Genomic DNA, 25,380 nt, shown 5'->3' with positions numbered 1-25,380 from the left:
AAATTAGGCATTCAGCAAGGGGAATATGGGAGGTAACCTTTCTCACAGGGTATAGAACTTTTTCACCTCACACTGGCTAATCTTATGTAGTTTCTTCATGAGTATCTTGTGGGCTAGTCATACTGCATAGATCCCAGTATAGAAAAAATCATTTGCTATATAGGAGATTTACTAATAGTAGATGAGTATACTTAATACAGATAAACAGTTTAGGTTTTGTAAAGTCTGTTAACTTTAAAGCACTTATTATAAATGAATCCTTATCAAAATGTTTGCTAACTCTTAAGGCAAAATAGGTGATGCTGATAAGAAGCAAATGATTAAGGTAACTGCCAAAGTGGGAACTCTTAAAAGGAAGCAGCAAATGAGGAATTTTCTGGAACAGTTGCCAAAAGATGATCATGATGATTTTTTCAGTACAACACCTTTGCAGAACCAGAGAGTAGTGGTAAGAGTCTTAAATGCATGAAATAATTGCTCTCTTTATATTGACTTTTACATCTTTCATTTTTATATATGGTTAGTGTTCATCCCTAGTATTTAGGCCAAGGATTGATAGCCTATACAGACATCACCCAAAATGTACTGTAGGAAACAGTCTGCCAGTACATGCTGTTCTCATCAGTGTAATGGTTGTAGAGCCAAATTGAAAACCCAGAAATAGGCTAAACGTCTATATTTAAAATTTCGTATGTAATGAGGCAAATTTAAAACGGTGATGGGGCACCTGGGTGGCTCAGTCAGTTAAGCATCTGACCCTTGATCTCAGTTAAGCATCTGACCCTTGATCTCAGCTCAGGTCTTGATCTCAGGGTCATGATTTCAAGCTCCACATTGGGCTTGGCACTGGGCATGAAGCCTACTTAAAAACAAAAAAAAAAGGTGCTAAGAAAAGATTATTACCTACTCTGTAGTAAATTCAATGGAAGGATTAGATGACAGCACGAAGTTGACATTTGAATGTATAAAATAATTTTTGTAGTATGAAAATCGTACAACTAAAAACTTCAATTGGGGAAAAATATTTACAACAAATAAAGAATGCTTACAATATGAAGAACTCATTCAGATGTTACTGGAATACTAAAAATTGTCAAGATCATGGGAAAAGTGGGCAAGAAAATATTTTAAAGGCTGAATGAATACTTGGAAAAGTGGTTAGTTATACTGGCTAGCAATTGGAGGAAAACAAAGTAAATCATATGTATATATTCTAAATTACAGAATCTTTTACAAAAAAGTTAAAATTTCCATAACAAAAAGCAGTGGAAACTTTGAAATAGTCATACATCAGTGGATGTATAAGTGAATCATACCTTTTGTAAAGCATCATGGCAATATTTGAGAGCCATAAGATTAATTCTGTTCATGGAAATTTATCCTAAGAAATTCAAAAGAAGCCAAAAATATCCACAGAGACCTTCATTGCAGGTTTATCTTTACAGCAAAAAACTGGAAGCAGCCTATATCCAATAAGGATGTTCTTCATAAATGGTCAAATACAATATAAAGTACAAATTTGAGACTCTTTCTAGAATATAAATATAAATGTTAAGAATATTAAGGTTAATACAAAAATGGATAGATATAGACAACTGATAGAAGTATAAAATCTTTTAGTGAGCTAACCTTCAGGGATAATTTTTTAATTTACTCATTTAATATATTTTTTTAACTTTATTTATTTTGAGAGAGAGCGAGCAAGCACACAGGGGCAAGGGAGGGGCAGAGAGAGAGAATCCCAAGCAGGCTCTGTGCTGGCAGGTGAAGCCCAATGCAAGGACTTGATCCCACAAACTGTGAGATTATGACCTGAGCTGAAATTAAGGATTGGATGCTTAATGAACTGAGCCACCCAGGTGCCCCTCATTTCTTAATATTGTTACATTACCTCCAATATTAAAAGGCTACACAAATGCTTTAAGAATTTAGTAACATCATTATCTAGGCTCCTTTTGCCTACACAGGTTGTAAAGGGAGATCTCTAAAGGAGCCACCTGAGTCTCTTACTGTGTTCCCTGCATAACAACCATGGTCCTTTAGAGGTTATATCCTTTATATAATTCTACCATCATTTCAGGTTTTATATATGTTTTGGCTTAAATGCAATAGTAGCGACATTTTAAAAACAAAAATAATAAAACGTAGAAAGCAGTGAAGTAAGTTCATTTTCTGTGGGATAAATCCGCTTTTTCTAATGTTTTGATGTAAACTTAGATAAAATCTTAATGATTGAATTGCTGTTTACTAGAAATATATATACACAAAAGTTTAATACTTGCTTGAGTTCCCATAACATTCAGTGAATTAATTCTGTTGTGTTCTGATTACACAAAGGTAAGCAAACCATGACCCATGGATCAAATCCGGTGGACCACATTTTCTATAAACAAAATTTTATTGGCACATAGACATGCTCACTGTTTACATAGCTATGTCTGATTTCATGCTACAACAGCAGAGTTTAATATTTGGGACAGAGACTGTATGCACCACAAAACTTAAAATATATACTAACTCATTACAGAAAACATTTGCTGACACTGGTCTTTTCACAACTTTGTCATTGTCTCCTTTTAACACAATAGAAAATAAGGTTTTTTTAGAGGTTAAGGTTCTGTTCTATCCCACCCAAAAATATTTAGTGATAATGAGAAATCCCATTCTTAGGGGAGCCTGCTGGCTAGTAAGAAATATTTGTTTTTTAGTTGCCAAGTCTCCAGGACAGTGCAGAAGAGGATGATATTCTGCCCAGTATGGACAAAAATCCAACAACTCCATCATCAGTTGTCTTTCCATTGGCAAAAACTCCTCAGTGTCAGCATGTCAGTCCTGGCATGCTAGCCTCTATAAATAGGTAAATATGCATATGATACTGTAATCTCTGCATCAGCATTTGGCATTTCATGAGTTGAAGAGAGTAGATGTCAATAATGAGAAGAGGCATCATTAAAAAGGAAATCAAGAAAGGATAGTTTCTAGAAGTAAAGGATGGACAGTTTCAACAAGTAGGGGTGTGGTTCAGTAGTGTAGGGATACACACAGCTCACACTTTACCTCAGGATAATTCCAAATGGATCAAAGTTTTGCATGTAACAAATTTAACTATAAAATATACCTAAAGAAACCTTGGAGGATTATCTTATAATTGTACATTAGTGAAAGTCTTTTCTAACTATGATGCAAGACTCAGAAAACACTAACAAAACAAATGGTAAAGTCAACCAAATAAAGTTTTACCCCATACCAACCACCCTAAGCAATCAAAAGGTCAACAGTAATCTGAGAAAAGAATATATGGAACCCGTCAAAGGAAAAGGCTAATTTTCCTAATATAGCACTCCTACAAATTAAGAGGAAAAGAAAGCCATTCTCATGCATTACTAGTGAGGAGAAGGTAAATTATACAGTCTCTGCAGACAGCAATTTGTAAATATCTATCAAAATTGTAAATACAGTCTTTAACCTATCCATCCTGCTTTTAGAATAGTGAATGTACAGCTTTTTAGGGTATTGTTTATAATAGCAAAAGTCTGGAAACAATTCGAATCCAAACCACTGGGACTAATCACAAAAATTGGGTATATTATATAGCCATAGAAATTAATGAGGAAATTATTATTACGGAAAAATGTTCACGATTAGTAAATGAAAAAAGGTAGATACCGTGAATTACGTGTTATCATTTGTGTAAATAAGAGCTGTGTATTTATACTTGCATATATATGTGTATATATACAGAATTGCTTTCCTTTGATGAAATATCTCTTATAGAATACATAAATTGAAAATGGGTGATCCCTACAAAGAGAAACTAAGATAGCTTGGAGACTAGAAAAGAGGGAAGCTTTTTGAATTTTGAACTATGTGAATATAAAAGCACTTAAAATATAAATAAAATTAAGAAAAATCAGGGGTGGCCAGCAGTTGAATGACACAGAGAAAAAATGGAAAGTAATAAAAATGAGGCCTGAAAATAAGCCATTCTATCTGGCAATCAAGCAGGACAATGCTGTTTTTAGTAAGAGTAATTTCCATGGGGTATGAGGCAAAAGCCAATAATAATGACTGTGAAAAAAGTATTCATTCATCTCCTGAAGCTTGGTGAAATTTTAATTTGCATTTATTTATTAAAAACATAATTTTTCCCCAGCAATCCATAAATTATTTTTGTTTATTTTTTATTTAGTATTCATTGCAGGTGAAAGTATTCAGAGTATAATTTTGGACAAAGCTTTTGGTAAGCACGTTGGCCAAATCATGAAAAGCTTTAAAATACTCATCTCTTTGGCTCTTGGGTTTTGTGAGTCAATTCTGAGGAAATATATTTGGGCAAGTATGTATGTAAATTTGTATGAACAAAGATGTTCATCATGAAACATAATACTGAAAATATAAAAATGACCTAAATGTCCAATAAGTGAAGAAATTAGGATTTATCCACATAATAGAATAATAAGTAATAATTAAAAACCATGCCTTCAAGAATTTTTAATGACAAAGAATAGTGTTCAGTAGACAATAGTTTTGTTTTTTTTTTTTAATTTTTTTTTTTTAATGTTTATTTCTGAGACAGGGAGAGACAGAGCATGAGTGGGGGAGGGGCAGAGGGGAAGGAAGACACAGAATCGGAAGCAGGCTCCAGGCTCCGAGCTGTCAGCACAGAGCCTGACACGGGGCTCGAACTCACAGACCGCGAGATCATGACCTGAGCTGAAGTCAGACACTCAACTGACTGAGCCACCCAGGCGCCCCGACAATAGTTTTTAAAAGCTAAGAAGTTAAATTATATACAATATGATTCCAATTCATAACAGCATGTATTCAGAAAGGAAATTTCTTGACTAAAAACATCACCAGCTGTTATCTAGGTTATTGAATTACATTTAAGTGAGTTTTGGTGTATCACTTTTACAATTACAGGAATACATTCTTTTTTAAGACTACATAGTATACATAGACTCATTTATATCATGAATATATTTACTAACACTTTATTTTAAAAAATGTCTCCTAGGCCTCTACACTATCTCTTGACTCACCAGCTTGAATAGATTACTTCCTTTTTATAACAATTTTAAATAATGAAACAGTTTTTATCACTTCAGAAGTGACTTCTGACAACAGAGTCATGAGGTACTGATCCTGAACAGCTGGCTAGGCTTCTTACTAGCTACGCAGCATTATTTGTGGTTCACATTAATATCTTAATACAATCACACATTTAGAAATTTCTACGTGTCATACCTTTAAGGTTGCTCCTAAATCGTCATAAAGGAAAAGATCATTGATCAAAAAGGATCTTGGAGCCAAGAGAGAGAATCAGAAGTGTTGTTCAACTGCGATTTACTGTCATAAGCAGCACTAGAAATTGCAGGGAGAAATGAAATAGCGATTCTGTTTGGCTTCAGTTTGTAACTCTACTTGGGTCAAGCCTGTTTGCTAAGAATGAGAGGGGAAAAAAAGTAAAAAGAAATGAAAAAAAATTTCATAGTTGGTGTGGAGAATATAAACAAGATGTAACTATGTAGACATAAAAGACTTGTGAACTGAATTGAAGACTGAATTGAGAGTTTTCATCACCAGGTATATCCTTAAAATGGTTACCTGTGAGATTCAATGTGATGGGAAGAAAGTGAACAGGAGAAAGGAGTGAGAGGTCTAATAAAAGGGAGTCCAGGGACAAGAAGTCTCTGGATTCTGGAAAAGAGAAGCAGCAAGATAGTGGTTGGAAAGGGCACAAATGGGACAATGAACAGTAAGCAAAACCATAATTTCCTAGAATACTCATATTCAGTGTTTCCTTTTAAATGTTTGGTTGAAGCATTTTGTCCATTTCTATCAGTACACCATGGTCTTTTTAAAAATGGAAAAGAAAAATATACCTTTTTGTTGTAGTTTTATTTAAATTCCAGTTAACCTAGAGTAATACTAGTTTCAGGTGTATGATATAGTGATTCAGCACTTCTGTATTATCAGTGCTCATCACAGCAAGTGCCCTCCTTAAAACCCACCACCTGTTTCACCCATCCCCCTACAGCTCTCCTCTGGTAACCATCAGTTCTTTATAGTTGAGAGTCTGTTTCTTGGCTTGCCTCTTTTTATTTCCCTTTGCTTGTTTCTTAAATTCCACATATGAATTAAATCATATGGTATTTGTCTTTCTCTGACCTATTTTGCTTAACATTATACTCTCTAGCTCCATCCATGTCATTGTAAGATTTCATTCTTTTTGATGGCTAATATTCCATTGTATATGTATACCACATCTTTATCCATTCATCAGATGGACATTTGGGCTGTTTCCATAATTTGGCTATTGTAGATAGTGCTGCTCTTAACATCGGGGTGCATGTATCCCTTTGAATTAGTTTTTTTGTGTTCTTTGGTTAAATAGCTAGTAGTACAATTGCTGGATCATAGGATAGTTCAAGTTTTAACTTTTTGAGGAGGCTCTTGTTTTCGAGAATGGCTGCACCAATTTGCATTCCCACTAAAAGTGCAAGATTCCCCCCTTTCTACATCCTAACACCTGTTGTTTCATGTGTTGCTGATTTTAGCCATTTTTTCTTTTTTTAAAGTGTATTTATTTTGAGAGAGAGATGAGGACAAGGGCAGAGATGGAGAGAGAGAATCTCAGGCTCCGGGCTGTCAGCACAGAGCCCAACTCAGGGCTTGAACTCATGAAGCACGAGACCATGACCTGAGCCAAAGTCAGACACCTGACTGAGCCACCCAGACACCCCTGATTTTAGCCTGACAGGTGTAAGATGCTGTCTCATTGTAGTTTTGATTTGTATTTCCTGGATGAGTGATGTTGAGCAGCTTTTCATGTGTCTGTTGGCTATGTGGATGTCTTCTTTGGAAAAAATGTCTATTTCTTTTGCCCATTTTTCAATTGGATTGTTTTTTGGGTGTTGAGTTTTATAAGTTCTTTATATATTTTGGATACTAAACCTTTGTTGGATATGGCATTTGCAAATATCTTCTCCAATTCCATAGGTTGCCTTTTAGTTTTGTTGATGGTTTCCTTTGCTGTACAGAAGCTATCTACTTTGCCGGGGGCGGGGAGGGGGAAGCTATTTACTTTGATATAGTCCCAATAGTTTATTTTTGCTTTTGTTTCTCAGAAAATATACTTTTTAGAAAAGCTTGGGAGGGGTGCCTGGGTGGTTCAGTCAGTTAAGCGTCCGACTTTGGCTCAGGTCATGATCTCGCAGTTCAAGAGTTCGAGCCCCACGTTGGGCTCTGTGCTGACAGCGCGGAACCGGGAGCCTATTTCAGATTCTGTGTCTCCCTCTCTCTCTGCCCCCTCCCCCACTCATGCTCTGTTTCTGTCTCTCAAAAATGAATAAACGCTAAAAAAATTTTTTAAAGTAAAGCTTGGAACACATTTTAATTTTGTCAACTGCTGTTCAACCTGTGAATAGAAATATGATAATGTTGACAAAATTATTTTGTATTCAAACAGGGATGACTGTGATAAATATGTTTTTCGTATGCAAAAGGAACATAAAAGTAAAGGTGGCATTGTCTGGGGCAATATCAAGAAAAAAAGAGTAAGTATTTATTCATTTATTCATCACATCTGTTGATATATTGATAGATGGCAAATTGTGGAGTTTTAAGTTATATAAGTCCTTGCTCTCAAAGTAGTTAATCTTAGAGAAATATAATTTATGGAGGTAAAAATGTTGAAGACCACCTTTTCTCCTGATTGTATATTCCTTCTGATCAGGTTATGGCAATTTCTTCCTCCCTCGCCCATGTTGAAATACTGTTACTGTAGCATGCATGCAGTATAATTCTTCTCAGAGTTTCTAAACTAAACACTGGCATTGCATAATCACATCCAATCTTTATGGGTTTCATTTGTCCATAGGAAATGGTAGACACTTCTGGGCAGTTTGGTTTAAAATCATCCTGGAGACTAAATTCTTCAAAAGAAATCTCTAAAATTGAAGGTGTAGACAGATTCCATGTTTCTTAGATTCTCTTTTTCCAGTCTCACATTCCTTATGAGAATGAAATTTTGGTTTGTTGCAGAGGACCTGGAATCAACATAGTAAGAAAGACTTGTTTGGCTTCTAGTTCCTATTTTGCCAGTGTGAAGTTAGGCTGCATTGACAGTTGTTTCACAAGCTTTAATGTGCGTAGAAGTCCCTTATGGATCTTGTTAAACACCAGATTCTGATCCAGCAGATTTGAGATTTCTGCATTTCTCACCAAATCCAGGTGTCTATGTTGCTGATCCATGGACCATACTGAGTGGTAGCAAGACCCTAATCCATTCAGTCTGTTCTGTCTGCATAATGATGAAAAGTTCATATGGATAGATCTATAAGGACTATTCCTATTAATAATTTTTATTTCTCTGCATTTCTGACATCATCCTAAGCACTACTGGGCCTTTGTTTTTCTTAATGGGTCATAATTTGAGTAGCCTACCAAACTATGGTATCTTTGTGATTTAGTCCTATTTTTTCATTACTATTTTAGTCAATGCATGAGGATAGAAAGAGCAAAGGATTTAGTGTCAAAAAATTTTTATTTCAAGATCTGACTGACCATACAGCTTTATAATAAGCTACTTGAACTTTCTAATCTCGTTTTGTTCATATATGAGTAAAATGTACCATCAGTGTGGGAATCATATTGATTTAATGTCACTGAATGATCTTGAGAGCTAAATGATATGATAGTTTTGACTCATTTCAAAGTACATTTACGTCACAATCTGAACACGAGTGTATCTTGAAAGTTTCAACAATATTTACTCTTAATACAGTGTGTATGCCCTGTCATTTTCTATTCTATTCCTTTTCATTTTTAAAGATAGCCAGCCATGGCCAACAGTTTAAAAGCACTGATGTAGTAAGTCTCCATCATACACTTAAAACTTGTCTATCAACAATTTAAGTTTTGCTAGTGTCATGGAATGGAATGAGTACCTAGATTTTGACAACTGTCAAAGGCCCATAGACTATCTTGTAACCTCTATAGCATTAGCATTAGTCTGTAATATTTTCTTACAGTTTGCCAGCAGTGGGAAATAACATTGAAGAAGTATTCTTTCTCTGGATAAATTCAACTTAAAGGAGAATTAGATGTTTCACAGATACTTATGTGATTAGGTATTGTTATAGGCACGTGTTCGAGGTACTCAGGGGATGAAGCAAGCTTATTCTGTCTATGTTTGAGGCAGAATTCACAGGAGGTACTATTTAGCTATTAACATGAACTCTCTTACAGGTTGAAACTGAGTTTTCAACTCCAACATCAAGGAAAAAAACTCTGTGTAACAAAGGTAATTTATTTGTATCTTTCTTTGGTAGCTCAGTTCTATTGTAAGATAGTCTCTTTATTCACATGGTACTAAAATTAGCTGCTTGCAGGTGGGCAGACCTATTCAGTTTCTCATTATTTTCAATTTCATTGAAATTACTTTTAGAAGTATATTAATCTTTTTTATTAAATTTCTCATTACAGAATTAGGAGAACACTCTGGTATTGGAAAACTTTTCACCAATGCTATGGAGTCTTTAGATGAAGAAGAGAAAGATTATTATTTTTCAAACTCTGATTCTGCATAGTATAAATGAGAAAATATTTCCAGGATTTTTGTCAAGAAGCAGACAGTGTATTTATATCTTTTTTTGGAATACATATTATTTTCCTTATAATGTGCCTTCATATGAAATTGTGGATTCCTTCTCAAAGGTTTTAGGTGTTTGTATGCAGAGTAAAACATCCTTCTGTAGAATGCTGTTCATTGATATAGGTTACTAAAATATAAGGAAAATTGTTTTGCTTGTATACATACTTGTATATTTCTGTTTTTTGAACATTAAAATATTCTAGATAAGTCTCTCTTAAGCATCTGTTTAAGAAAATCATGTCCCAAACAGATTTTTTTAAAAAGCTCCCAAGAAAATGTTGCTACCCTTAAGGGGTAGGGGAGGGGAAATAAAAAGTAGACTGTATTGCTGGCTACAAATTCATGACAACTGTATTAGCATTTGTTACCACTTGATTTTTTCCTTAAAACTTATCATTGGCACAGCTATGAAACCTATGTAAATTTAGTACTTTTATTAGGTAGAATCAGAGAATAAATTTTGTCACATTAAGCCTTATTTACATATGCAGACCTTCATAGTTTACATTTGGCCTTAGTATTAAAAAGACTGGATTAGACGTTCACGTAATTGATCTACCATTATAAAGAGTCAAGTTAATATGCCATGTCATAATAAAACATTATTTTCCTCCTTTCAGACAGCTCCTTTGGAAATAAACTTTTTTTAGCTTATTCTGTCATTCTGTTTTAAAATTTGACAGAATATTTCTCCTCTGGTTACAGTATATATTCACTTACCCTTTCTCTCCAGTTAGATTGTTCAAATAAATTTTGCTTTTAGAACATTTGGATTTGTATTTTGCTGGATCATTGAAATTAAACAGATAGGCATTTTGTTATTGGTTCAGCTTGTTTCTTCAAAAAAAATGCCAGAATTTTTAGTAAAACAATTTTTTTTTAAGAATTTAGTTTATAAAACTATACGATTTATAGAAACATAAGATTTTACAAGAATATTACAGTTAGACTGAGATCATAATTGTTTCTGCCACAAAGACTTTTAGATGTCTTTGTGGATGGATGGAACAAACGAGGGATTATTTCAGAGTGAAATACTGTTGTAGAACTTAAGTTGCCAGTATTTGGTATAATACCATGCTGCTTATTAATGTTAATGGATAATGTTAACGTTAACTCCTTTTAAGGAGTTAGAAGGTAGTTATATTGAGAAACAAAGGGATAATTTTGATGCAGCACAGACTTAATACAAACCAAAGAGTGTGGCCCTCCCTCCCCCAAATTCCCTGTGTCCTACTGGAGCTGCTTCAATGTCCTTCCTAGTCAGTTTTATTGTATCCCACCTGCCAGGTACCTGGTTAGTCCCATCAGATCATAAGTTATGCTAGGAAGGGTTAAAGTAACCTCCAAAGGACACTTAAAAGTGCGCTTAAAGATTAATCATCAACAGGGCTGAAAGTTCAGTGCTACCAGTAAGAGTATGAAGGCTATTGCAGCTTAAATATGGATAAATCTCTGTACACAGCAAGCATAAGTGAAATCCTCTAGGTTATGTCCCTCATACCATGTTAACTTATATTTTGTCTGATGGGTGGACACAAAGAATTTGAGCACACTGTTGTCTGCATGGGAGATGCTGCAAGGTGGTCATCTGCCCAAGTCAATGTGAATTTGCTGAGGTAAGGCAGAGAACCACCAAATGTCTCCACCCACATGCACCGCTAACCCCATGTAAGAGGAACAAGAAGCAGCAAAACAACATACTGGAACAAGAAAGAAGCCCCTTTCTTCCTTCTACTGACAAAGCTTAAATCATGCTCACTGTAGGGAGAAATATTCAAAAAGTCCAGTCCATTATAGCAAAGCAAGATACTAAAGGGTAAATTTGAGCCTGAGAGATAAATAAATCAATAGCTGCACATCAGCCAACAACTTCTAGAACTTCTTTTCTCTCTGGCTTTGACAGAATTATTGAATAGCAGAACTATGAAATCTGCTAGTCTCAGAAAAGAATTTATACTACCCCAAGGAAGCTATGTTTACAATTAGAATAACTTTTTAGTGAAAAATAATTGTATCTAGTTCCTGGGTTCTGGTTCTGGATTTCCCAGTAAACTTGAGTAAGTCACTTGTTTGTGGGCCTCACTTCAATCACCTGATAAGAAAAAAAGCAATTTGATTTAGATGAGCTCTGAAGCCCCTGCCAAGTCTAAGGCAAGGAGAGCTCTCCGCTGTGATGTTGGTTCACCTACCCTACAGTGTAGCAAGAAAAAATAAGACAAACAGAATAAACCCTAAATGGGGGTGTCGGTGGGGGTGGGAATCCATAGTTAAAGGCTGCATTAGCACTAGACTAACTAGAAAGAAGGGCCTCAGATGTTGCAGATATAAATGTGGAGATGTCTGTCTTAAAATATTAATAATATCACAGATGCAATGTTACGGGCACAACGAAGTCCCTATTCAACAGCTCATCTATACTAAATTTCCCAAATCTAAGCCAATATCCCACTTCTTTGAATATGGTATTTCAACAAAAAAAAGTGTAAAGTGCAGTTCATAATAACAGGATCTGACTGTACTTGATTGAGACACTTTTGGTAAGATGAACATACTCAGTTAAATTTCCAACTCTACTAGTTACTAGAGCATTTATCTCACAATACAGCTACTGCCCAATACACACACACACACACATATATATATATATATACACACTGCCCTTATCCAATATATAGGTAGATTCAGGACATTGAAAATATTCTAGGTATTATGATTTATATATAGGAAAAATTACGACCACTAAGTTGGTGGCAGACACCACAACCTATTAATGCTAACAAATGGCAACCACACTACTATAATCTTTGGAAAAATTCTAAAATACGTCTCTAACTCTATTACTTTTAAGTTTATTTATTTTGAGAGAGAGAGAGCATGAGCAGGGGAGGGGCAGAGAGAAAGAATCCCAAGTAGGCTCCAGTGTGGGGCTCGAACTCACAAACCGCCAAGATCATGTCCTGAGCCAAACCAAGAGTTGGATGCTTAATCGACTGAGCCACCCAGGCGCCCGCTTTTACTTTCTTAATAGCTCCTTCAGTAAACCTTTTTTTTTTTTTCAATAAAAAAATGAGTTTCATAATCTAGTTAATGAAAATGATTACTGAATGTCAGGTTTTCTTTTAAAATAATTTATAATCTATATAAATAAAAACGTACACCACATAAAACAGATGTGGGAATATTATTTTACATATTTTAAACTGATTATCACAGACCACAGCAATGATTATTGAAATGCATTTAGTATTGTGAGAGTTCTTTCATAACCACACCTTGAGCAGTATCATTATGCATCAGATTGTAGTCTCCCTTGGTTAAGACCATTTGGTAACATTTGCATGTCAAATACATAGTGAAGATATCTATAGATCTCCTCAGCCTTCTGATGAGTTACTTGTGCACATGTGGAGATTTCTTGAGGTGAGCTGAAAAATAAATTAGAACTTTTTGACTTAACACAATATTCTTATTTGCTTAAAGAACACCAAACATAAGCCTTTAAGAAAATCATTTCTTCTAAGCATTTTACATCTAGTTAATATGTCCTTAGCATGGTTTAAATAAAACACACTTATTCCCTATATTCAAAGTCACTTATAACAATTTCAACATCTTACCTGGGCCTTTAATTTAAAATAATGCATTTTCTAAAATTTTCCTTTTCAAGCAATATAATAATCAAAAACTAGTAAAATCTGCACTGTGATATTTTTCTAGTTCTAGAACTAAACAGCCCAGAAATGTTAGAATGCAAGATCAAATATAAGCGCTGTCTAGCTCTCAGAGGACTCTAAGCTCCCCAAAGGCGGTGCCTATCTTTTCCCTCCATTAACGTCCTCAACTTCATGCAGTGACTGTAACACTGGGAAGCAAAAAGTCTTTACTGAATGAGATTCTCTAATACGCACTATACATCTTTAGTTTTTTAAATAATATTAAAATTTCTATGAAGTATTTCTAAGAATCATTTTACAGTAACCGTTTAAAAATATTAACACTGACATACCTGTTAGTCATCTTTCTCACAGAAGAAAACCAGTGACACATATTTAATGCAGTTACATAACTTATATTGGGAATACTTAGATAAAACTGAAGTGCTTCACATTTATTTCTGTTCACCACTATTGGAACATGAATACCAACATTCTTTCTTTGTTCTACTAAAGACAGTTCCTTTAGCAAATCTGCAGTTTCTTCTTGGCAGGAACTGAAAAGAACTCGGATTCCGGCCCCAATTAAGGTAGTCAGCAAGTTGTCGTAGCTCTTTGTTCTCCTAAACATCTTGGATGTGTCTCCTAAATATTTCATATTTTGGAAAATGCAAATGTGAGTAACTTACATTAAGTAGAATCATTAATACTATATTTTATATTATTAAAATCCCAAGATCTACAACCATTAAGCAAATTAGTGCCACATTATGCTAATGAGAAACCCTACTAGTAAAGATTTAAAGTGACTCAAATACCTGGGAGTTAAAATAAGAACTATCTTTATGAGTGTCTTCAGTTGGTATCAAATAGTAAGATGAGTAGGCAGAGGAGAGCTTATATTCCTAGATAATTCACTCATGAAGACCAAGACCATATTACTTATCTCTACAATTCCTCATAATGCTAGAACTGATAAATAACTCAAGTATTGGCTTGATACAAAATCTTACGTATTTATTCTAAGAATAACTCAAAACCCTGCATACCCATTTTAATGTCATCTTTAACTCTTGCCTCTTAATTTACTTCCTTAACTTTCCCATTCATTTCTTTCCATATTCTACCCTCTGTCATTTTGGGGGCACTTTTAATTATGGAAAAACAAAACTTTTTACATAACTTTTCCCCCCTGTAACTTTTGCAATGTTACTTTTCTCTTTAGTCCAAATTTATTTCCTTTATAAAGGATATGTTGGTGAAGAAGAAATTATAGAATTTTAGCACTAAGAGAACCCAAGAGATCACTGAATATAAAGCCCTCACTTGTCAAATAAAATAAAGAAAAAAACTTGGTTACTGAAAGTGTGACTTATCCAAGGCCACAGTTTACCAGTGACAGCATGGGGATAAAAAGGTACAATGCTCAATTACCAAACCAATGTTTTACATAAACTATGCTATCTTCTTTTACTATATCCTGTTATGACTGTATAATTCTTGAACTCTTCCATAGTGGCATTTGCCTATATGATTTCACATAATCCTCATAACATCGAAAGATGAATAGGACAAGTATATTATTAATCCCTCAGAGGGAGTGATTTGTCAATGCAACATCACACAGCTGTAGGGACACCAGAACTCAGTGTCTTCTGATTCCATATTCCATGACCTTTACACCATCCTCAGGGCTCCGCCTACAATTAAATATGGGCCATAGAAATCCCCTAACTGAAGCTCCTATGCACCTATTTGAGCTACCAAATAAGAACTCAGTGTGTTCAACTGAACACCCCTTGTGCCTCAAATCTGCTCTTCTCTAATATTCATAATTTCAATAAAGAGCACCACTTCCTAACTGCCCAGTGACCAAGAAACTGGTCAACACAAGAGTAATTCTTGGAATGCCTGGGTGGCCCAGTCAGTTAAGCATCAGACTCTTGATTTCAACCCGGGTCATGATCTCATGGTTTGTGGGATTGAGGTCTGCTTCAGATTCCATGCTGGTAGCGTGGAACCTACTTGGGATTCTCTCCCTCTCTGCACCTTTCCCATTCATGTGTGCATGTACACACTGGAGCTCTCACGCTGTCTCAAAATAAATAAACCTAAAAATAAATAAATAAATAATTCTTGCCTCCTTTCACCAACTACTGCTAATCCTACCTCCTAAACCTGCTGAATCCTTGTCCCTTTTCCCACTGCTGCCTTAAAGGCGCTAATCCTTTCTGGGGCTCCTGAAAAAAGACATACTGGTTCACTTGCCTTCAGTTTCTCACCCTTCAACTCTCAAACTCATTTAAACACAATGAGTAAAAAAATACAGAAAGAAACCTATTTATGAAACAAAAACATAAACACAATGACTAATGAAAAGCATGGCTTTGTATAAATATGAAGTAACATTTATGAGTCAGGTATTTATATTTTAAGAGTTTTCCACATCCTGACAGTAGAAGAGTGAACTAAATAATAGCTGAGTTCCTTTATAGCCTTATAAACAAAAACATTTAAAAACACAAACCTGTTTTTTCTCTGTCCTTTTCCACAATCACACATATTCTTTCAAACATGCTCTGTAGGTACCGGATCTGGTCAATGAGTTTGTTCTTATTGATACTATTTAACATCTCAGACTGAGACCTCCTTTCTACCACCATGCGGTTACTCACAATGTAATCACAGCCATTTAGAGGACAGACCTCTACTTGAATGCCATGAACTGCTCTTAAGGAAGAAATTACTTCAGAACCAGAAGTGATTTCACAACTATCTACAAGAATACAAGTTCTTTGGCCTTCCTGTGGAAGTCTAAGAGAAGCATGTGTGCCAGCCAAATGTGGTCTTGAGTTGGAACAGTATGCCATTGATGTGCTAGAATCCTCCAGGGCACTACCAACCTGCAAAGGTGGAAAATATTGGTATCAGGTTAAATATATATTAGTGCCAAAAACTTCTAACACCTGAAGTTGATTTTTTCTTAGTGATCATATTATTTCCTTTTTTTTAACTCTTTTTTTCTTCCTTCAGTATGACCGAAGTGACTACATACATGAAGGACCAAGCTACCACTTCACACCTAGTAGAATGGCTAAAATTAAAAACAAAATAAAACAGTAAAATAAACGTTGTTAGAATGTGAAAAAAACTGGAACATACATATCTGGTAGGAATGTAAAATAGTGCAGCCGCTGTGGAAAACTGGCGAGTCCTCAAAAGTTAAAGAGAATTACTGTATGACCCAGAAATTCCATTCCTAGGTATATACCAAAAAGAACTCAAAACAGACTCACATACTCATTTGCTAGGGTTCTTTAACTTTGGAAAATTCTCAGCCATTGACTGTTTAAATACACTTTCTATCCTTTCCTCACTTCTTAATTCCAATTACATGTATCTTATACTATAGGATACAATCCTACAGTTCTTGGATGCTCCATTCTGTTTTTCACTCCTTGTGTTTCATATTGCGTCATTTCTACAGGCCTAGCTTTAAGTTTCTTGGTTCTTTCTGTGGCTGTATTAAGTCTATTGATGGGCTCATTAAAGATATTCTTCATCCGGGGCACCTGGGTGGCTCAGGTGGTTGAGCGTCCAACTCTTGCTTTCAGCTCAGGTCATGATCCCAGGGATCATGGTCTAGTCAAAGGTTGAGATGAGTTTGGGTTTACTGCTATGATTACCCTAGGTACAACCAGAGGCTTCAAACTCCCATAGTGTTATTTGGATTTAGGGTGGGACAAGGTTTGTCAGATGATTTTTCCAAATGTTCTCTCAGCTTTCGATCTTCTCTGTTTCCTTGTACCTTAGAGAGGTTCTTTCCTCATACTCTTGTCTTTCTCTCAGCAGTTGACTGCTTTTATGTTACTAAGTGCTTGCTAGCCTAGTTGGAGGGAATGCTAGGTGCATGGGGTGGCATGGTGGCAGGGCAGGAGGAGAGGGTTAAGTTCTATTCTCCTACTTCACTGAGCAGGACTTGTGTCTGTCAGTTCCCAAAACAGGACCTTTACAGTGATCCTGCCCTCCCTTCCCAGGGCTGGAGATAGCTAATGATCTAGGCCCAAGATGTTTTCATGCCTCTGTCTCAGGTACAGAACCTTTTTTAATTCTTGCCTTCCTCCATCTGTAAAGGGTCTTCTTCACCTAGGCCCTGAGGAATAGCTATAAGGTCTGCTGGTAATCCCCAGCAGCTTAAAGCTTTTTGTTCTATAGGGGAAATAGGGTAGAAGGAACCAGATGGGGTTTGTTGCCTTTTCCATAATAATTGCTGGTCACTTCCCCAAGCCGTGGCATCAGCAAGGGAGGCTTTCTCTGATTCTCAGTCTTTCCTGTAAACACCCAATGAGTCTATGGAGAAGAGCCCTCAAATGGTTATTAACTCCCCTTTTGTCTGCAATTCCCAGGGGTTCTAAACTCTCATGCTAGTTCACTGCCTTTTGCAATTTATTAAAGGTTTAGCTCAATTCCTCTTACCAAATTATACAGACAGAGCCCAGGGAATGTCCCAAATCAATAAGTCTCTCTTTGGAGACACTTGTCTTTCCTTAGAAATGAGACCAATTGGTTGTCCTACACCCTCAGCTCCATAATAGTTTCAGATAAAACCATGGTTCTGGAGACTATCCGGCTTTTTTTGTTGTTACTAGGATGGAAGAGCGCTCTTGCCAATTTTCTATATCCTAAGCTAAAGATAGAAATCCTAATCATTCAGAAAATAATCTTTAAAATAATTCAGTATTCAATTCCAAAAAGCAAAAAATAAATGTAGTAAAGGAAAAAATGGTACTAAAGAATAAAACAAAAGTACTGGAACTACTTAGTTATTTTGAAGTAGAAAATGGCTTCCTAAACATGACACTGAAGTTCAGGAACCGTAAAGAAAAAATTGAGACTGAATAAAAAAGTTACCTTTTCCTATGGCACAAACCACCATAAATAAACAAAAAGGCAAATGACTGACATAGAATACTGTTTGCAATATACATGACAAAATAGATGTCAACTTTTTTTTTATATATCTAACAGTTTTTTACAAGATAGTCTATTTTCTGTCTTCTCAAAACTACCTCAAATTCTTCCCCTCCTAATTTCAAGTGAGAAGAATCATACTACATGGAATCATAGGGTAACAGAAAAAAATTTAAAACACATTTCTGTAAAAATCTATGTGCCTTTTTTCACAGTCCCCAAAGTATTACTAGCCTGAATCCAGTTTTTAGTTAGAGCATGCCAACGTAGAAATGTAGCTAGTGCTTAGTGGTTTTCAAAGTACTGTTCATAGATCTTTCTCAACTTATAATAAGATTACCTCCCAATAAACCCATCATAAGTCAAAAAAATCATAAGTAGAAAATGCATTTAAAGTAACCTACCAAACATCATAGCTTAGCAAAGCCTAGCCTGCCTTAATTATGCTCAGAACACTTATACTGGCCTGTAGCTGGGCAATCATCTGATATAAAGCCTATTTTATAAGAAAGTGTTGAATATCTCAGGTAATTTCCTGAATACTGTACTGAAAGTGAAAAACAGGATGGCTGTATGGGTACATAAAAGTTCTAAGTGTATCAGCTGTTTGCCCTTGTAACCACGTGACTGGGAACTGTGGCTGCCAACATGATGGGTATCATACGGCAAGTTGCTAGCTCAGGAGAAGATCAAAATTCAATATTTGAAGTATGGTTTCTACAGAATGCACATTGCTTTCACACCATCATAATGTCAAAAAATTGTAAGTTGAACCATCATGAATCTGGGACCATATTACCTACCTTGACCCTTGGGATTACTATCTTTATAGTACAGTTGAGGATACTGAGGCTCAGAGAAATGAAGTAGCCTCTATTTCCCCAATCTATTACAAGACTTAACCTAGTCAACCTTATCCTAAGTATGTCTTGAAGAAATAACTTTGTGCAAAAAAGCCTGGGGACAATTTAAAACTGTAAACTTCTATTTAAGTGCCCCTGGGTCAACACTGAAGCATGTTGCTACAGCACAATGGCCTGAAACACCCGAATACTACAGAGAAATAGAAGGTTAGGTCTGGGTCTCACTCCAAGATGACAATCAAGGAAAGGAATCAGTTATATACAGGTAAGGGATTCCTGTTACTAAACCTTTAATTAACCCCTATTTAACTACTATAACTATAAACTCTTATTAAACTATAAGCCCCTAGAACTATAAACTCTTAAAAACTAAAAGTGGTTTTAGGGATGGATTATTTCAGCAATAATAAGACAAGGAGAAGCAGGAAACTGGAATACTTAGCCATTCTAAAAAGAGAAATTTAAACGAAGGAAATCAGGTAGTGTCCCTAACTCTTCTCCTCAATAAAGACAGTTACATATCTGAAGCCTTCAGTGGGGAAAAGAAAAGTTAATCTGTGGGGAATTAGTTCTGAGCATGTAATTTCTGTTAATTTTATCTTGTAGGAAGCCTATTTTCCTATCTCCTTTTCATAAAACTAGCAAGTTTCCTTACAGAGTTTTACTAAGAAAACTGATCACACTCAAAAAATTAAAACCTAAAGGCGCACCTGAGTGGCTCAGTTGGTTAAGCCTCTGACTCTTCATGTCCGCTCAGATCATGATCTCACAGTTTGTGGGTTCAAGCCTCACATAGGGCACTACACTGACAGTGGGCACTATGATGACAGTGTGAAGCCTCCTTGGGATTCTGTCTCCCTCTCCCCCACCCTCTTTCTCTCAAAAATAAATAAACATTAAAAAAATTAAAACCTACGCATCCTTATACAAATTATCAATATAATTTAGCATGCTATTTTCTTGTTTGAAGAATTTCACCACTTACTAATTTTTGTTTGACCTAGTTATTTAATACAAAACACAAAAGAAAGCAAAACAACAGGGGCTCCTGGCTGGTTCAGTCAGAAGAGCATGTGACTCTGGACCTTGGGGTTGTGAGTTCAAGCCCCACATTGGATGCAGAGATTACTTTAAACAAATAAATAAATACACTTAAAAAGGCAAAACGACAAAAAAAAACCCTTTCAGTAAACATAAGGCTTTTTCTCTAATTTGATTCATACCTTCAAATGAATTGGAAATTTTCTACAGTCCTTCTGTGAATCAACAGTAGGGAATGGTGGTGAAGTAGGTTCAATTTTATTACAGCTCCGAGTTTTGAAGTCTGAGACCTCAGAAACTGCATCCTTTAAAGTGAGAGGTATCTGTCCTCTCTGCTTTGGTGACTGATTAACAGTTGGATCAGAATGGTCCTTGGACTGCAATGAAGACCCAAAAGGCACTCTATTGACACAATGGTCCTGCTGTTTGCTCTTATTAACAGTGCTTGGGTTAACCACAAGACTGGATTCTCTTTTATCATTTACATTGTTTTCTTCCTCACTCGAGTCACCGGGTAAAATAATTCTGGATAATTTTTTTTTTGAACGTGCACAATTTTGTCTCATCTCCATTTGTTTTAGCTTTACTGCACGTCTGGTTCTATAGTTTTTGCTCCCACTTGCAAGGCAATCTTCAGTTATTATGTTAAAATCAACACATACTTCTTCTTCACTTGATTGACTTTTATAAGACTCATCTTCATCAACACAAAAACTGTCTTCTAAATAGGTTTCGTCTTGCTCAGGAATCTACAGTAAAAATACAAATTAGCATATTATAAATTTCTTTCATAAAATCAGTATGTATTTAACATTCTTTTAAGTACATGAAATCTTTATGATTATTTCACTTACTTCATTAATTCAGTCACTTGTGCTCAACTACCATAATACTGAGTATATGCTTTATGGAAAAAAATGGGGAGACTGGGGTTATAAAAAGAATGATTTACTCTCTAGAAATGTACAGTCTCTTGTAGGTAGCCAGAAAAATAAACAATTTATAAACAATGTGATAAGGACTACATAACAAACACAATGGAAGTACAGAGATATGAACATTACACCAAGCTCAATACTGGCAATTTATTAACAAAGAAGACTAATGTGAAAATGTTGTCCATAAATCAAAAATAATCCATAATTTTAGAAAATAACATCTTTATAAAAAATAATTTTCAAGACAAATAAAAGAATAAAAGAAAAAATAAGAATTAAAAATTTAACTCTTATGATTAAATTCCATTCACTTCTTTTAAATATTCTCCTAATTGGAAACCAATTCAACAGTATATTCTAATTAGCTCAAATTAAAGATAGGGTAATTTGATCAAATTAGGACTAAAAGGGATTCTGAGAATTCATTTAGTCCACCTTTCTGAGGCAGAGCAGAAATTATCCCAAATAGCTCTGACAGTCCAGTACTAGAAACAAAATGGAGACTTCATTAACAGGAACATATCTCAACATTACCATCAGGAAATTCTCCACTGTATTTCTATAGTTCATACCTGCGAGAAAATATTTATGTTGTTACGCTTCTTACGGACCATTTTATACCGATTGTTCATCAGTGGACTACGCAAAGACTTCATGTAAATAGCTCTCATTTCAGAATCTGTATAAGATAGTAAGAATTTCAAGTAGCAGAATTATTTAAATGAAAACTAGTAGAGTATTTAACTTTGACTTATTCCAAATTCACATAATCCAAACCTGCAGAATTATTTTATACAAAAGATATTTAATGTATATCGAAACAAGTTTAAAAACAATTATTAAAAACCGTAAAGTTAGTTTTGCCTTCAAAATCAGACCATCTGGTTGCATGATTGTGACAATTCATTTAAGCTCTCTGCCTTAGCTCCGAAAATGAGTATTAAGGTAGTGTCCTTTCATGAAAAATAAATGTGTATGAAAATCTGAGGACTGTACTTGACTTACAGAAAATACTAAATAAAACATAAGACATGCAGGCAAAAGAGAAAACATATGCTTAAAGACATCAAAAGACACAGCTAGGAGGTAAGGTCGTTTCATAACTTGCTGTCAAGCAAAAACTGGGAAACATATGAGTTTCTATTTATGTGTACTTTCAGGGTTATAATCAGAGAGCAATTTTATTTTTGTCTCTCATTTTCCATTACATTTTTTGGAGTGATTAAATTAATCAACTTAGGTTATTTTCAAGGCTAACACTAATTTAATGACCGCACTTCTTGGAACAAGATGTATAATTTTTTCTTTGAATAATATTCCCCTTCCCTCCATTCCATAGCATAGCTATCAACTACTAGGTATCCTCCTGATTACCTATCCACTCCTTACTCATGCTAAATCCCTATAAACTTAGTGAGACTTTACTTCTAGTTTCTTATTTAGAAGGACTCAGGATCTAGGAGCTTTCAGAGACTTTTTTTGTTTTATAGATTTTTTTTTTTTGGTAGAATGTATATAAAATAAAATGCATCCTCCTTCAGGATACAATTCTGTCTTGACAAATGCATCATATGACAAACAATAATCTATTTGCTGTCCCTGCTGTTTTTACCTTTTCCCAAATGTCATACAAATGAAAAAAAAAAAAAAAAAACCTTTGAAATCCTACATATTTAAAAAAAATTTTTTTTAATGTTTATTTTTAGAGAGAGTGAGACACAGAGCATGAACAGGGAAGGGGCAGAGAGAGGAGACACAGAATCAGAAGCAGGCTCCAGGCTCCAAGCTGTCAGCACAGAGCCCAATGCGAGGCTCAAACTCACAAACCATATGATCATGACCTGAGCCGAAGTCGAACACTTAACCAGGCATCCCTGAGCCACCCAGGCACCCCTGAAATCCTACATATTTTAAATGCACTATGTCTAAATGGAGTTTCAGGGATGTCTGGCTGGCTCAGTCAGAAGAGCATTTAACTCTTGATCTAGGGGTCGTGAGTTCAAGCCCCATACTCAGTGTAGAGATTAAAAAAATAACTTTTGAAAAATTAAAAAAATTAAAATGGAGTTTCAGATCTCCTTACTCCCTATCCTCAGGGCTCCACCTGTAGCCTAATATAAGACAGCAACAACTATGTCCTTCCTGTTGCCCAAACACACTGACTCCTTTTTTTCTCTCAAATCCATCAGGAAAACCTGGCAGCTCTAAGTATCCACAATCCAATCTTTCTGACCCTGGCACTGCTACCACATTGGTAAAAGACTGTATCATTCCTTAGATTACTGCAATGAACTTGTAATTCAGATTAAACCAGATTAATACTGCAAATCTTCAAAAGCCACTCTGTTAATGAACATTAAGGGTATAATACTAAGAAACCTTATTCTGCAAGTCATAGCAGTATCAAGGGCATAGTACTGAGAACTTAAGTCTCTCAAACCTTTTTTTTTTTTTTAATTTTTTTTAATGGTTTTTTTTTTTTTTTTTTAGTTTTTGAGAGAGAGCGTGAGCAGGGGAGGGGCAGAGACAGAAGGAGACACAGAACCTGAAGCATGCTCCAGGCTCTGAGCTGTCAGCACAGAGCCCAATATGGGTCTCAAACCTGAGAGTACAAGATCATGACCTGAGCTAAAGTTGGACACTTAACCAACTGAGCCACCCAGGTGCCCCTAAAACCTTTTTTTCTCTCAAGTAGAGCTTGGGAAAATTTGCTGTCTTACAACATATCAGAGAGTACAGGAGCAAAATAAATGGCAAGATCTGTGAAAGATTAGAACACTGAAAATCTCACCAGAATCTTTCCTATTTCTATTACAGCCAATCCGACTCATCTGTAATTAATATATTTATATAAGATCTGCTCAAGCATTGTTTGGAGAGACTGTTTTCCAAAAGCAGATCTCTCTTACTTGGCAAATTTAATAAATTTAGGTTTGTATCTCACCTGTTTTTAACATTCAACATTGCTCAAGTCCTCATCTCCTTCTAATCTTTGATCAAATATCATCTTCTCAATGAAGCCTACCCCTAATTACCTTATTTAAAGTTACACCATGTCCATTGTTAATACTGCTAGCTCCTCCCACTCCAAATCCTCATCTTACTCTTTTTTTCATTTTTATGTAAACTGTTGTGTATACTGTTTATCTCTTTCCATTCACATGGAAGCTTCATAAGGGCAAGGATTTTTGTCCACTGATACAGCTTTTTCAAGAACTTTACACAGTACCAGCACACAGTAGTCACTAACTACTTGTAAAATGAACATATGACACTGAGCCAACCAGGTCATTCTGGTAAGATCTGATCAAATTAGCAGAAGCCTATAAGCAACCAAGTCTAAAATAAAGCAAACATTACAGAATTTGAATGAAAGTGACCAAATATTTCAGACATACCAAATTTTCTTCCTTTATAACTCAAAGATCTTTAAAAACTAAAATATTTAAACATAATCACGTTAAAAGCACTGAAAACTAGAAGAAAAAGAAGCATCATTATATCATTTACCATTTATATCCTGTGAAAGTTGAGTTGCATCATTTAAGAAGTCAAGTAATGAGGAATCTTGTTCATTTTCTGACTGATCATTTTCATCTGATGAAACATACTCTGCCTCTCCTTGGGAAAGTTCTGCTTCATCATCTAAAAACTTTCTAGCTGCAAGCTGTGACAAATTAGAAAACAAGGAAACACACTTAAGAAAACAATTTACTTTCTTACATAACTGGAAATAGTTTTGTAAAATGGATTTCTTGCCAATGCTTTAAAGAAAAACAAAACTTCAAGAAGAAATGCCAAAGTAGCACACCTATTTAAATTTTCCTCTGCAAACTCTACTGTAAGTAAAATACAGTACAACTCAGCATGTCAGCTTGCTGGATGTTTCTTAATAAGCAGAGAGTTTCCCAAGTCTTCTGGCTAATTTTTGCCAGGAAAAATACTGCACCACAAAAAGGTTGATTACGAAAAGAAAAGGTGTAGGGGTGCCTGGGTGGCTCAGTCGGTTAAGCGTCTGCCTTTGGCTCAGGTCGTGATCTCGTGGTTCGTGAATTCGAGTCCCGCATCAGGGTCTGTGCTGACCGCTCAGAGCCTGGAACCTGCTTCAGATTCTGTGTCTCCCTCTCTCTGCCCCTCCCCTGCCCTCACCCTTGCCCTCTCCTCTCCCTCTCATAAACATAAAAGGAAAAAAAAAAAGGTGCTGAGGATTCTTTTCCAAGGATTTGAGTATCGCATAGACATAAGAAAAATGA

The 25,380-nt window shown here is 35.5% G+C and overlaps 2 protein-coding genes across 15 annotated transcripts in view; one reads left to right on the top strand and one right to left on the bottom strand.

The window, feature by feature from the left end:
* The window catches only part of MIS18BP1 (MIS18 binding protein 1), a 67,462-nt gene extending 47,080 nt beyond the window's left edge, over nucleotides 1-20,382 (top strand). For 4 of the 8 annotated variants that reach the window (XM_027065658.2, XM_027065655.2, XM_053224430.1 and 1 more), the window contains 5 exons: nucleotides 288-448; nucleotides 2,709-2,857; nucleotides 7,472-7,559; nucleotides 9,253-9,307; nucleotides 9,490-10,277. In XM_027065658.2, the coding sequence (XP_026921459.1) occupies nucleotides 288-448; nucleotides 2,709-2,857; nucleotides 7,472-7,559; nucleotides 9,253-9,307; nucleotides 9,490-9,593 (557 nt within the window). In that variant the 3' untranslated portion in view covers nucleotides 9,594-10,277. Of the gene's footprint in view, nucleotides 1-287; nucleotides 449-2,708; nucleotides 2,858-4,189; nucleotides 4,241-7,471; nucleotides 7,560-9,252; nucleotides 9,308-9,489; nucleotides 10,278-19,278 lie in introns of those variants that run through there. The other 4 variants (XM_053224431.1, XM_027065659.2, XM_053224433.1 and 1 more) reach the window with 4 other exon arrangements.
* Nucleotides 7,937-25,380, bottom strand: part of FANCM (FA complementation group M) — a 69,237-nt gene continuing 51,793 nt past the window's right edge. For 5 of the 7 annotated variants that reach the window (XM_027065653.2, XM_053224428.1, XM_053224424.1 and 2 more), the window contains 6 exons: nucleotides 24,638-24,794; nucleotides 21,700-21,806; nucleotides 20,372-20,938; nucleotides 15,842-16,217; nucleotides 13,668-13,959; nucleotides 12,661-13,086 (listed from right to left, as the gene is read on the bottom strand). In XM_027065653.2, coding sequence (XP_026921454.2) covers nucleotides 12,948-13,086; nucleotides 13,668-13,959; nucleotides 15,842-16,217; nucleotides 20,372-20,938; nucleotides 21,700-21,806; nucleotides 24,638-24,794 — 1,638 coding nt within the window. In that variant the 3' untranslated portion in view covers nucleotides 12,661-12,947. Of the gene's footprint in view, nucleotides 8,052-12,660; nucleotides 13,087-13,667; nucleotides 13,960-15,837; nucleotides 16,218-20,371; nucleotides 20,939-21,699; nucleotides 21,807-24,637; nucleotides 24,795-25,380 lie in introns of those variants that run through there. The other 2 variants (XM_053224425.1, XM_053224429.1) reach the window with 2 other exon arrangements.

The sequence above is a fragment of the Acinonyx jubatus genome, chromosome B3 (genome assembly GCF_027475565.1).
Source record: "Acinonyx jubatus isolate Ajub_Pintada_27869175 chromosome B3, VMU_Ajub_asm_v1.0, whole genome shotgun sequence".
In the NCBI taxonomy this organism is placed as follows: domain Eukaryota; kingdom Metazoa; phylum Chordata; class Mammalia; order Carnivora; family Felidae; genus Acinonyx; species Acinonyx jubatus.
The sequence above is the reverse complement of the archived record's forward strand: the minus strand, read 5'-3'. Positions and strand labels throughout refer to the sequence as shown.